The 12,085-nt window shown below is 41.9% G+C and overlaps 1 protein-coding gene across 1 annotated transcript in view; it reads left to right on the plus strand.

Moving 5' to 3' along the window:
- fras1 (Fraser extracellular matrix complex subunit 1) overlaps nucleotides 1-12,085 on the plus strand; it is a 313,566-nt gene that overhangs the window by 214,174 nt on the left and 87,307 nt on the right. Inside the window, exon 28 of the mRNA XM_088076327.1 lies at nucleotides 3,065-3,388. Within this exon, the coding sequence (XP_087932453.1) occupies nucleotides 3,065-3,388 (324 nt within the window). The remainder of the gene's footprint in view (nucleotides 1-3,064; nucleotides 3,389-12,085) is intronic.

Genomic DNA, 12,085 nt, shown 5'->3' on the forward strand with positions numbered 1-12,085 from the left:
AGTTCAGTAAAAAGAAAATAGTTTCCACATTAATTGCTCACAACAACGTTTGTGGATTATCTCGAGTAACAGGCTCATAATTCCTAAAAAGAGACATGGCTGTTGAGATTTTCAAATGTGTATTTTTGGCCCTTTGAGCAGTCGAGTGAGTTCAGTTATTTCAAACAACTCAGACCAAAATGATCTCGACTGATAGATAGCACTACAGATAAGAGCAGTAATGTGTATTTTTCATTTGGGGGTGAGCTGTCCCTTTGTGTAAAACCAACCAAACCATTGTTAGAGGTAAAAATAAGAGTCTGAGTGCAGTACACACTTGCTGTACACATGGTTGTGCTTCAGCGCATCATTTTTGACCACGGTTTCAGCTTGACGATGTGTGTTGTGACTGCTCGACACAAAAACAAGAGAGGAGCTGCAGATAAAAGGCATTGTTACGAACCGAGAGGCTCGCAGGCAGACGGGGGATGGAGTCGACTTGGGAAACACTCACTCCGCCTGTCGTGCCTCTGCATACCATCCAGCACGATCACAGCAGGAAAAACAAAACAAAATAAAGAGCAAACAAAAAAAACAGGAAGCAGAACAAAAAAGAAGCTTTTTTCCATCTTTTTGAAGTGCTGCAGAGCCCCCACAGGCCCCACAGGTGACGACAGCCTTCCCCTAAACATGAACCTCACCTCTCCCTCACCTGTGAGCTGAGGATGAAAGGTTAGCCCTCCTACCTGAGTGTGCCTGTGTTTGTGTTTGTTTTCGTCTGCCTCGGGGGAGAGATTTTGCCTTTAGTGAGGAGGCATGTCTTAGCACGATTTAAAAGCAGCACACACACCCACTTTCAGCCCCCGCCAGCACATCTGAAAACCTTTTGTTTTCCTCCTACGAAATGCAGAAGTGACGACACAGGGTTTAGGTGGGCGCCCGAGGGCCCAGTCGCCTGTTTCTCGGAGATAATTCCTCTGACGTCTGAAACATTTGTCACCAAACGGCCCCCGACAGAACAGAGCGAGCAGGCTGAATAACAGCATGCTCCCTCTGTGTTTGTGCGCTGTGTTTCAGCTCTGTGACTTGCACTTTCAGCCAGAGGTCACTTTGCTTCAAAGAGACACAGAGAGAGTGTGTTTGTGTGTGTGTGTGTGTGTGTGTGTGTGTGTGTGTGTGTGTGTGTGTGTGTGTGAGAGAGAGAGACTTCCCATGAGTCATTTTTCTCTCATGCGCCAGCTTGTTTCATACGTCCCCTCTTTGCTGAAGCTGCTGCTGTAAAGGCAAAGAGCTGGATCTCAGCCAGCAGCCGTCAAGAGCAACGAATTAAACCCGAGCCCCGCTGAGCAGCGCGGAGCCCCCCGCCTGACAGTCGGTTTGATATCGAACCACGGCGGAGTGGCGTCTACGCACGGATGGCCCACGCCTCTCTACCCGCTCCTCCATTGGCTGCCAAGCCGACCTGCCAGCGACTTGTGGCTGAGGGTCATATTAAAGTGACCTGCATCACGGCTTTTATTTTGGAGTTTTTCTTTTTCTTTGTTGTTTTCTGTGTCACATATTCCAACACAGACACACAGAAAATGCAGATACGTCTCTACGCTCATGATATTTCATTTACAAGAAAGAGAAATAATTCGTCCCACAAACTGTGGACCAACATAAAAGTACTTCAACATTTACTGAAACGAAGCTTATCAACACTTTTTACATTGTTTGAACTCGACACAGTGTGTATCGCTTAGTATTTTCTAAAAATACAAATGTATACAATGAATCATAACTCTATATTAAACTTTGAAACTTTTTTTTAAAAAACATTTTTCTTTTTTTACCATTTGGGGCCGAGATACGGCGTGTTCACAACGAACACGATAAAAGTTTTTGCATTTTGTGCGTATACTGCTGCTGGAGTATTTTTGAGCATTTTGCAACGTGTGAAAATTCAGCAGTTGTGCTTGCATTAGCGAGGAGAGGCAGCCAGCGGCTAACTTGATTTGAAGTGAAACACAATAGGAAGCTGGATTTATACACAGACTCTTCGTCCTGAAGCAGCGTGAACCAAGACGCACTCGTGATTATTTATCACACTGTCATTGCAGCATATCACACACCCTCCATTCTTTACCGTGATGATTAAAGACCAACTTAAATTACTCTGAGCGTTTTGCTCAGATGCTCATGATGTAGCTTTACAGCTCTGCTCGCTGATCTCTGAGTCCTTCAGGTCCTCAGACAGAGACATAGTTTGTCCTTCATCTCTGGATCTCTGTGACGCAAAATTCTCGCTCAAGTTGAAAAATTTCAACTTGCATGATGGACACAAAGATGTGAAAAATGCATTGTTGCATCCATCAGTTTGTGTGCAAGGCCTATATCGCGGCACCCAGTGTGATTTTGCATCTATTCAGCTGTCAGAGTCATTACTTTGAATTATAATATCAAAAATTTCTCTAAATGGAGCCTAGTGTCTTTTTTTAAAGCAAAAATCTGTACAAACCTAAATTCAAATGAAGTCTAGTTTCTCAAAAACGGGAGAAGGGTTAAAATAACTTTAAATATCCACGCTCTGCACCTCGTTCCTTTTTCACACAAAGACGGAGGGACAGACGGAGACAGACGCACTGTGAGCTCTGGGTAAAGTCATACCCTTGCTCACAACAGGAGTCCTGCTGCTCTCACCAGTGCTCCTGAAATGACTTTGTTAGCGAGACGAAGCTTTTTTCCCGCCGCTGTGAGGTTTCAGGTACGGCTGAGTGCAGCCTAATGAGGCGCCCAGCTTAACCTCACCTTCATCTTCTTCATCTCCCTCAGCGGCAGGACACCACGGCCCCCCACGCCCCGACTCCTCTGGGAGAAAATTCATCATCTGACAGTTTGGGAGAGATTGCGTTGTCCTCTTGCTGTGCTTTAAAAGTTTCACAGCAGCACTGAAACTTTGCTTTTTACCGTAACAACAAGATGTCTCGGGATCTATCTGTCTGCCTGAATCTAATCTGTCTCTCTCTGTCCCATCTGTCTGCTTCTAATCAAAGCATGTCCTCACTCCAAACCAATCCTCCGTTTGTCTTTTGATCATTTCCAGCCTCCGAAGGTCGTGACTCTCGCTCCTCTCCCCGTGGAGGGCCGTGGCGCCCTGGCTACCGTCACCAAGTCGGTCCTGCAGGTCGACGACCCCGACAACCCAGCCGATGTCCTGGTCATGGTCCTTGAACCACCCCGCCACGGCCGGCTGACCCGTCTCCACGGCGACCGGGCGCTCAGCCGATTCAAGCTGGAGGAGCTGTCACGGGAACAGATCCAGTACATCCACGACGGCTCAGAGGGGACGGAGGACGGGACGGTGCTGCAGGTCAACGACGGCCACAGCTACAGGAATATTCTCCTCCGAGTGCACATCCATCAGAAGGTAGGGTGGACAGAGGGGCATGATGGGAGATCAGTGGCTCAGGGCTGATTTTTGACATTTATTCAGCAACTTCATGCTTTCAAAATCTCCAAAATAGCAGCTTTTTTTTTTCAAAATTCTTCACATCTAACCTTCGTTAAGACTAAAGAAATTCTATAATTGTAAACGATAATTGTAACAAAAATTAAACACCCAGTATCTGGACTAGAAACACTCTTAACTTTTTTTTATTTGACAATTTTTATTTTTACTGAAAGTAATTTAAAAAAGGAAGAAAATGGATTTATTTATTTATTATCATAGACCATTATCATCACTGCTCTTTGGTATTTATCTGCAAATATAAAACAAAACATATAAACACCAAACAAAATAGATAGGCAGGCAAACAATACAAAAACCAAAAAAAAGATTAAAAAATAAATAAATAACCCTACCAAAGAGACCACAGTGCATTGGTGGTTGCACTTCCAAAGTTTATTTTAAAATAAATAAAAAATTTTTAAAAATTACTTCAATTTTCTTTTTTTAGAGACAAGTGCATTATTGTTATTATTTTGGAGATTTTATATCATTCTGCAGCCTCTCGGTGGTGCCCCCTGTGTATTCAAACCCAGACATTCAAATTGTGGTCATAGTGTGTAGGTTTTGGCATCAAAATCATATTTCCTCAAGCATTTCTCAAAACATTTCCTACGCGACTTGGCATATGTTTCTCATGACATTTCAATATATAAGCTCCTATGTTGCATAATGTGCTTTTTTCGTGACGCAGCCGAGCCTTTGTTAGGAACTGTGCGGAAGCTTTGGGGCGCAGACAAGACGCTCGACGGGCCCCGTAACGGTCATGTCTCACTCACTCCTGCCCGGCTGCGTGAGTGGAGAGGGAGAGAGCGCTGTAGTGCTGTCAGAAGTAATCCCTCATTTATGTTTCACTGTGAAAAAATGCACTTGTGCTGTGAGAGTGTCTGAGAAGTGTCAGTTGTGTTTGTCTTATGGTCAGTGTGAGAGTTGGCAGCCCTCTCAAGTTACTATATTCATAATTTCTGTGCATGTCACACAGCTGCTCCATTTACATGTGTAGGTGCACGTAAACACCAGATCGTTGTAGAGGGCGTCCCATGTAAATAGTTGACCCGAAATCTTCAATCATATCGAGAAAAAGTGCTCATGTAAACACAGCTACTGTTTTAGTGGAATTTAGCTTCCATGGCTGAACTCCCACCTGCTTCTCCGAACTGGTGTGCCGACCGCCGTCTCTTTTATCTAATGCGCTGACTATGGATGAGTACAGCCCCACTTCAGAAAACCAGAACTATTTCTTCCAGTTATTATCATTATTTTCAGCACTCTATCCCATGTCATTGCTTTCGGCTAACGACCGAGTGGGCGTTTCCATTTGAAAACCCCAAAAAAGACGGCAGATGAAGTGGACCTTTAAAGGCTCTCTGGTGTTTAATTTAGAGCTGTCCCGCTGCTCACTGACTCACTTCAAACATCTTTGCAGAAGCAAAAGACCCGCATCGATCCTCTCTCAGTGCTGGATGAAGTTCTTCCCTGGATGTTACACAGCTCAGGCAAATTAGTGTGTTGCAGCATCTCTTCACCAAGTCGAGTTTCCAGACTGTAACTCAGACAGGAAGCCAAAAAAAAAAAAGAGCAATTGATTTTTTTCCCCCAAAAAGATCCTCTTGGGAGATGAGCCAAAGTGCAGAAGTTCACAGAGAATGTGTTCAAATGTGAGACTGTCAGGGCATCTGCTGACAAATCCACACGGAAATCACTTCAGCTGTGACAGCGCAGTCAAATGCAACTCATAAGCTTCATTTCGTATTACTTCAATGCTTTGTGTCAGGCGCATGCTGTGGTAATCGACAACTGTCGATTGCATTCATTATATTCTGCATTTTTAGGGAATGCATGATCAAATTTCTTTTGCATTTTCATCTTTTTTCTAACTTGATTAGTGGAAACGTACTCTGAGCTGTCCTCTGTCAGCAGGAAACACTTTTATATGCGAAAGTGAAAACACGTTCTCATTTATAATCGGTTTAATATCGACCTCTGCGTGTTTGATTTATTAAAAAAAAGCTCAAGGACATATCTCTGTATCTTTCTTCCACTAGTTCAAAGTTCAGTAGTTTGGAAGAGAAAGACGTTTAATGATTACTCTTACAGGATCGAGGTGGTCGGAGTCAAGGTAGCTGCATTTGTCTCAGCTGACAAGCAGATTTTCAAAAGTGTTATTGATGTGTAGAAGTTGTAAAAAGTGGATAGTATCGGATGTAAAAATTGGATAAAAATTGGATTTCCTCTTGTTTCTTCTTTGCTACACAGATGAGTGACATTACTTATTCCCTGTGTCAACACTTCTGACATCCACTGTTTTCCTCTAAACTCCTTTAATTGCCTCGACTTTACCATTAATCACACTGATCGTACCTGACGTGTCCGCGCAGTTCGCTCTGTTGACTTTATCCCTAAAACAGTCTGCTGGAGGCGCAGGCTGATCTGTGCATATTGAAGCACCGCAACAGAAAGAGCAGGTCAACGCCTTCGAAATGGCAGCCGTTATCCCTCCTCTGTCATCGCTCCTGCTGAGGTTTTTATGACAAGGACGCAATTATCTCGCAACAAGCGGCGGTCACCGTGACGGAGAGGAGGAGGAGGAGGAGGAGGGGAGGGTGTTTGGCATGAGACAAACTTGGCAGCTCACTTAGCTGCCACATGAGCGCACACACACACACACACACACACACACACACACACACACACACACACACACACACACACACACACACACAAAAGACTGGAGACAAAACAGGACCTGCTTCCAATATTAAAGACGTCTAGACAGACAAGCATCACAGACACAAATGTGTGTGTTTGTGTGTGTGTGTGTGTGTGTGTGTGTGTGTGTGTGTGTGTGTGTGTGTGTGTGTGTGTGAGTACCTAAGTCTTTGTGGGGACCATTTTTGGACAGTGAGGACATTGAATCAGGTCTTCACTTCTTCAAAACTGTTTTGTGGTTTAAAACTCATTTTAAAACTAATGGATTGGGTATAGAAATACATATATGTGAGTGTATGTGTGTACTCTGTATTTTTTGGCGGATTACACTTACCTCTGACACACACACACAAAACTCTGGGACTGATTACAAACTCTTACTCAAAAACCTATCCAAGTTTTGCATTTTTATATTTTAAGTGAAAACAGCAAGTAGAGTGAATTTATTTCTATGTGGCGTTGCACCACGATTACTTTAGGATGAGTAAAAATATATGTCCAATATCAAGCTTTTGGATGTTTATTATGTTTCGATACTCCATCAGTCTTGCCCATAACAAAATTTACAAATGTACTTGATTTTTCTAAACTTGCAGAAACTTCTAGATTTTTAAGTTTTTGACCAAAGTTCAAGTTTTCTTAAGCATATTACTATCAAGTTGGAAAAAGGCACAACGGCACAGCAAAAGTTACTGCATGTTATTGTTTTAGCAGTGTTTATACACAAGCTCCCTTATTGCATTTTGATGATATTTTAATAAAAAATAAATTAAAAGTCATAAACATTATTTACTTACATGTATGAGTCGAGTTTATAGTCCTCAAAACAAAAAAAAACAAAAAAAACTCATTTTATTTGTGCATACAGAGGATTTTTCCCATTTTTTGTGAAATGCATTGTACCCTTTACACTGCCTGTTCAAGGTGGGAATATAGCGCTGTTATATGTCAAAGTAGAGGCTGATGCTGTTGTGTTAAATGTCAGGCTCATCATGCCTCTTTTGCTTCTGCGGTGCCAGCATGCCGTCTAAAATCACACCCTGAAGTCATGTAATGCTGCTGTCGTTTTTAATTGTGTGAAAAATGCAAAGGCGGCATAAAGAATGGACTTTGTAGCGGCTCTACAGCGCGATCGCTGTGTAGAAACGACTAATGAGGGACCCCACTGACTCAAGAACAACAAACATCGTCTGTGGAAAGAAAATAATAATACTGGTAGTAACTGTGGTGTGAGTAATATTTAAAATATATACAAACACTCATAATCATAGATAGGTATGATAATTGATAAAGAAAAATAATAGTTCTTAATACTGTTTCAAAAAAAATAAGTGGGCATTTATTGGGTGGCAAAGTTTGTAAGGAAGTAAAGTAATCTATAAAAGAAATCTATTTATAAAAACATTCAGCAGAGCTTCACAGAAAATCTTATCTTTTCTAACTTCGGAAAATAACATCTCTGAGCCACAGGGAATAGATGCTGCCTTAGTATATTTCCATAGAAATAAAATACACAGTATGGCCAACAGAGAGGTAAAGGCTAACACTGTGTCTGACTGTAAAGAATTAAATTGGAAAGAGTCCACAGAGACCACAAATATCACTATAAAGGAGCAAATCTTATTATCAGTTCCCATGAAGATTATAATACAATTTATTCCAGAAATTGTGTCTCAGATTTGAGTCTCGTGTCTAAAGAGACGCTGTATCTGACACTTTTTCAAAGCACGTTTTTCTTTGCATCTCAAATCAGAACTTCGCTTGAGTTAACTTTAGTTTAGGTTTCGTTGAAAGAGAAACCTTCACACTGATCTGAATCCACCTCACTGTGAGCCAGTTTGGTCCTGGCAGCAGAGAAACTTTTCAGTGATGTATTTTCTGCTCACACAGTCACTACAGTTTGGGTTTGGAGGGCAGCTCTGTTTGTCTGGCTGCATACAGATGGTGTGCTTCAGGCTCAACTCCTCTGCTTTTTCCCCTCCTGTAAATCAATAACATCCCACCCGCACACACGCACACACACACACACACACACACACACACACACACCAGTATCCATTTACTGTAAAATGTCCTGATGCTGCATTCTGTCGTGCATTAGACGGAGACGGATGGACAGCATGATGAAGAGCCACGAGAGTGTCCTTGATTTATGTCGGAGGCTTTTTTGGACGAGTTCCAGCCGCGTCCCCGCTTCCTCTTTGTTGCCTCTCACTTGATCTACACAGGTAGATCACCTCAGAATAGAGATCAGTGAGGAAATACAGGGAGAGGAGTATCAGTTACTGTGGTGATATTGTCTTCTCCCAGCGGGGCAGAAACAAGGCCTCGTTTCACCGGTGTGATAGATATCATAATTGCACAAGACTTCAGTGTGAAAATACAATATTCTTAGATTAAAGCATAAAAAAATCTTCTTTTAAGGAGAATACATTCTGGTGTTGGATAATTTAAGACAGAAAGTTGCACGTTCAAGGTTACAAACCAAATCCAAAAATGTGTCTTAACAGCAGCAAGAGAGCGCTCCTCCTACTGCGGAGGAAGCTTCGCACTCCTGGAGGTCATGATGAATAAACCTTATGAAAATATAAACCTGAGAATATCAACATTTATGCATATCGGCAGCAATGTGAATTTACAACGTTTGCGAAATCGATGAAAGTATTGAATTCACGCGAATCCCAGGTGAAAAAGCTTCCATATTTGAGTAATGTAGGATTTTCCATTACTGTTTTTAAACACGATCGCCAGCAAAAACGCAAAAACAAACCCCTGATTCACTCTGTGGTTTTGTTTTTGGATTTAGAGCTTAGACTAATCAGAAACAACGCCAGCATCGTACCTGCTGTCAAATCCACCGCCGCTCCCCTCTCTGCGTGTGTGTGTTAGCCTCAAAGTCGGATTTTTGAACTCTGAAACAGGGAAACTTCAAATCCCCCAAATAATCTACATATATACTTTTTAAGTGGTAATTTAAGCGTGCAGCTCACTGATGAGCACGGCCGTCCTCGACTGAAGAATCATTTCTTAACTGATCCCCTCAACTCCTCATTTAGTCCATTAAATTAAAAACGTGATATCAATAACTGCATACCGGCGCTGATGTGACTTTGCGACAGTTGACGCACTTGACCACTGAAAGGTTTGAATTAGATTCGTGAGATTCCCAAGTGAAAAGCCCCCATGTTTGATTAATTTGACATTAAAGGTATAATTGTCTGTTAATGTGTGGAAACATGATCGCCGACAAAAATGAACGTAAAATCAAACCCCAGATTTACTCTAGTTTGACGTTTCGCCTCGCTATATTTGTGTTTTTTCTTTCTGATGCTTTCTGCTTAAAGTCTTGTATCTGTTCGTTAAAATTTTATAAAGCTCCGACCTCACCTGAGGGCTGTGGAGGTAGAGCAGATGCACACTTCCTTCTGCAAAATTTTATTTTATGTTTTAATTTTTGGTCAGGCATGATGGTTTTCTTACTATTATTGATATGCAAACCGGCTATTTAACTATGCTGTGGGCGGTTATTAAGGTCATGCGTGTGTATGTGTTTAGGTTATGTGTGACGGCAGCTGAGAAAGAAAAGACAGAAAGGAGGACTGAACAAATAATAAGGGGAAAATATAGAATATGAAAAATGAAAACTGAACAACAATAAAAATAAAGTTCTTTTTAAAGGTAACTTACAGACAGAGGGCAGAGTCTCTACAGAAAAATACACCAGATACACTGAGAGTGGTTTGTGTTGCGTTGTGTTTGGTGCATTTATTTTATTTAGTTTTAGTTTTTACTAATTTTCAGGGAACTTTCTCGTACTTTTTTACTAATTTCTTATTAATTTTTGGGTTATTTCTTCTGCCACAGCTCATTGGCTCCCTCTTATGTTTTTGAAAGAAATCAAGACCATTTTCTCAGGTTTCAGAGGGTTAAAGGCCTTAACTCACCAAAAAAGACTTCTTCATTTTCTTGTGGTGTCTTCCACATTTTGCATCAGGGAGCAGCTGTGTGCGGTAAACATGAACACGCTGTGTGCGCTTTACTGATGTAACTTCACAGGGGTTTTTTCAGATCTTCAAGTTCAAATTGAAGTTCGAACCTCCTGCTGCTGCGTGGAGCTGCGAGTGTGCCAAGTCGTCTGATGTTGCTGTAACACTGCAGGCTTCCAGCTGAGGAAGCTTCTTTTTAAAGTGCACAAGAATAGGCTGCAAACTCACAAAACTGTGAGAAGCGGCGAAGAAAGAAATCACAAAAAAAAAAGAAAGAAAATAAGATCAAGGCAATAAACTCCAAAATCTACTTAAAGCTCAATGAAGAAGCCCAACTTCCACAAAGCTCAAAAATAAAACTAAGTGATTATCGGCTCCACCCGGACTTTAACAAAGCGAAGCCAGTGAATCCTCAGTTTTCAGAGCGTGGCTCTCTGTTTTTGGCGCTCTTTGTACTTGCGAGCCCACCATCCGGGCTGCAGCAGCGGCCGCGGAGGCCAGGCTGTGTCAGGGACAATAGGCTTCCTGAAAAGTTGGATTACTGAGCTCTAAAGCAGGAGACTAATCAGGCCCTTAATGACCCTCTGATGGATGGACTTTCTGTCTGCTGAGGCTGAGCCCCGAGCTGAGCTGGAGCTCGGCTGAATAGGAAGCAGGACCCTTGGCTTTCAATTACTGTCTCGGGGAGAGCACTTTGAGCCTCTGAAAAACCCCTCGGGCTGCTCTGTTCCTCTGCAGAAATGGAAGGGAATTAGATTTTTTTTTGATCAGCAGTCCAGCTTTGGAAGGCTAATAGCTCGGTTTTGTTTTCATGCAGAAGAGGGAGGCTGAGTGCTTCGAGTTTCGCTCTCCTCCCGCTGAGCGTTCGCCTTCATCGCCGATGATGAGTGCAATAATTTGTTTTGATTTTTCTTTTTAAAGCGATACTCCACATTCCCCCAAGTCTGTGATTACATTTGAGATTGCTGTGATTTGTTTCTGTTAAAGCTGGCAGCTCATGTCACACAGCCCCCGTGTTTACTTTGCTCCACGCTCTGATTTTAGACGCCGCGGCGGCACGTCTCGTTGAGATTAAATCAGAATTTGTTGCCGACAAGGCGTCAATCTCCATTCTGTGACTTACTGTTTGACGTGTCCATCAGCTCGTCCTGTTCGCCCCTCCCCCGCTGGAATTATGGAAAAATAAAAGTTGACAATGTCATTGTCATTACAACAGCATGACCATCCCGGCCGGCAGCGAGCCGATGTTTTATGGATGACGCCGAGTCCGTCTCAGCAAAGTCATTTATTTCTGTTTCTGTGGACGGCAGCCAAAAGCTCTCCGTCCAGCATCAACTCTATTTACAGTCCATCTCAGACCTGCTGGCTCGAAGCCCTGCAAAGGTCTCTGATTATGCACTTTTTTATGCATTTGTTCTCAAAAGTTCTGCAGCTAAGGAAAAGAATAATGTTGTTTAGGTTTTATTTTCTGAAATGTATTTTGGAGAACTTTAGGGTGTGAAAAACGTTTTTTTTGCAGCATCATCGGCTAACGGCCCTCACTACCCCAACCAACACCCTTCAGCTCCTGCCCATATTTAACCCTTTGAAATGTAGGACATCATCGTTTTCTTTTGCTGCGTTAAGATGCCTCACATACATTTAAACCTTTGAAACCTGAGCAAATTCTTTTGATATCTTTTGAAAACTTGGCTAAAAATAAAATAAGTAACTTCGAAAACATGACAAGAAAATGACCCAAAAATTTGTTTTAAAAGAGAGAGAAAGAGGGAGAGAAATTATTAGAAGTTAATGATTATTATAAAATACAAAAAAATGCCCAGAAAATGAAATATATAATATTTTTTAATTGTTGGTTATCATTATAATATATATCTATTATATATCAATCTATGTTTGTTTATTTATGTTTGTATCTAAT

Source organism: Plectropomus leopardus, chromosome 4, assembly GCF_026936395.1.
Source record: "Plectropomus leopardus strain MGB_pleo_1.0 chromosome 4, ASM2693639v1, whole genome shotgun sequence".
Taxonomy (NCBI): Eukaryota; Metazoa; Chordata; class Actinopteri; order Perciformes; family Serranidae; genus Plectropomus; species Plectropomus leopardus.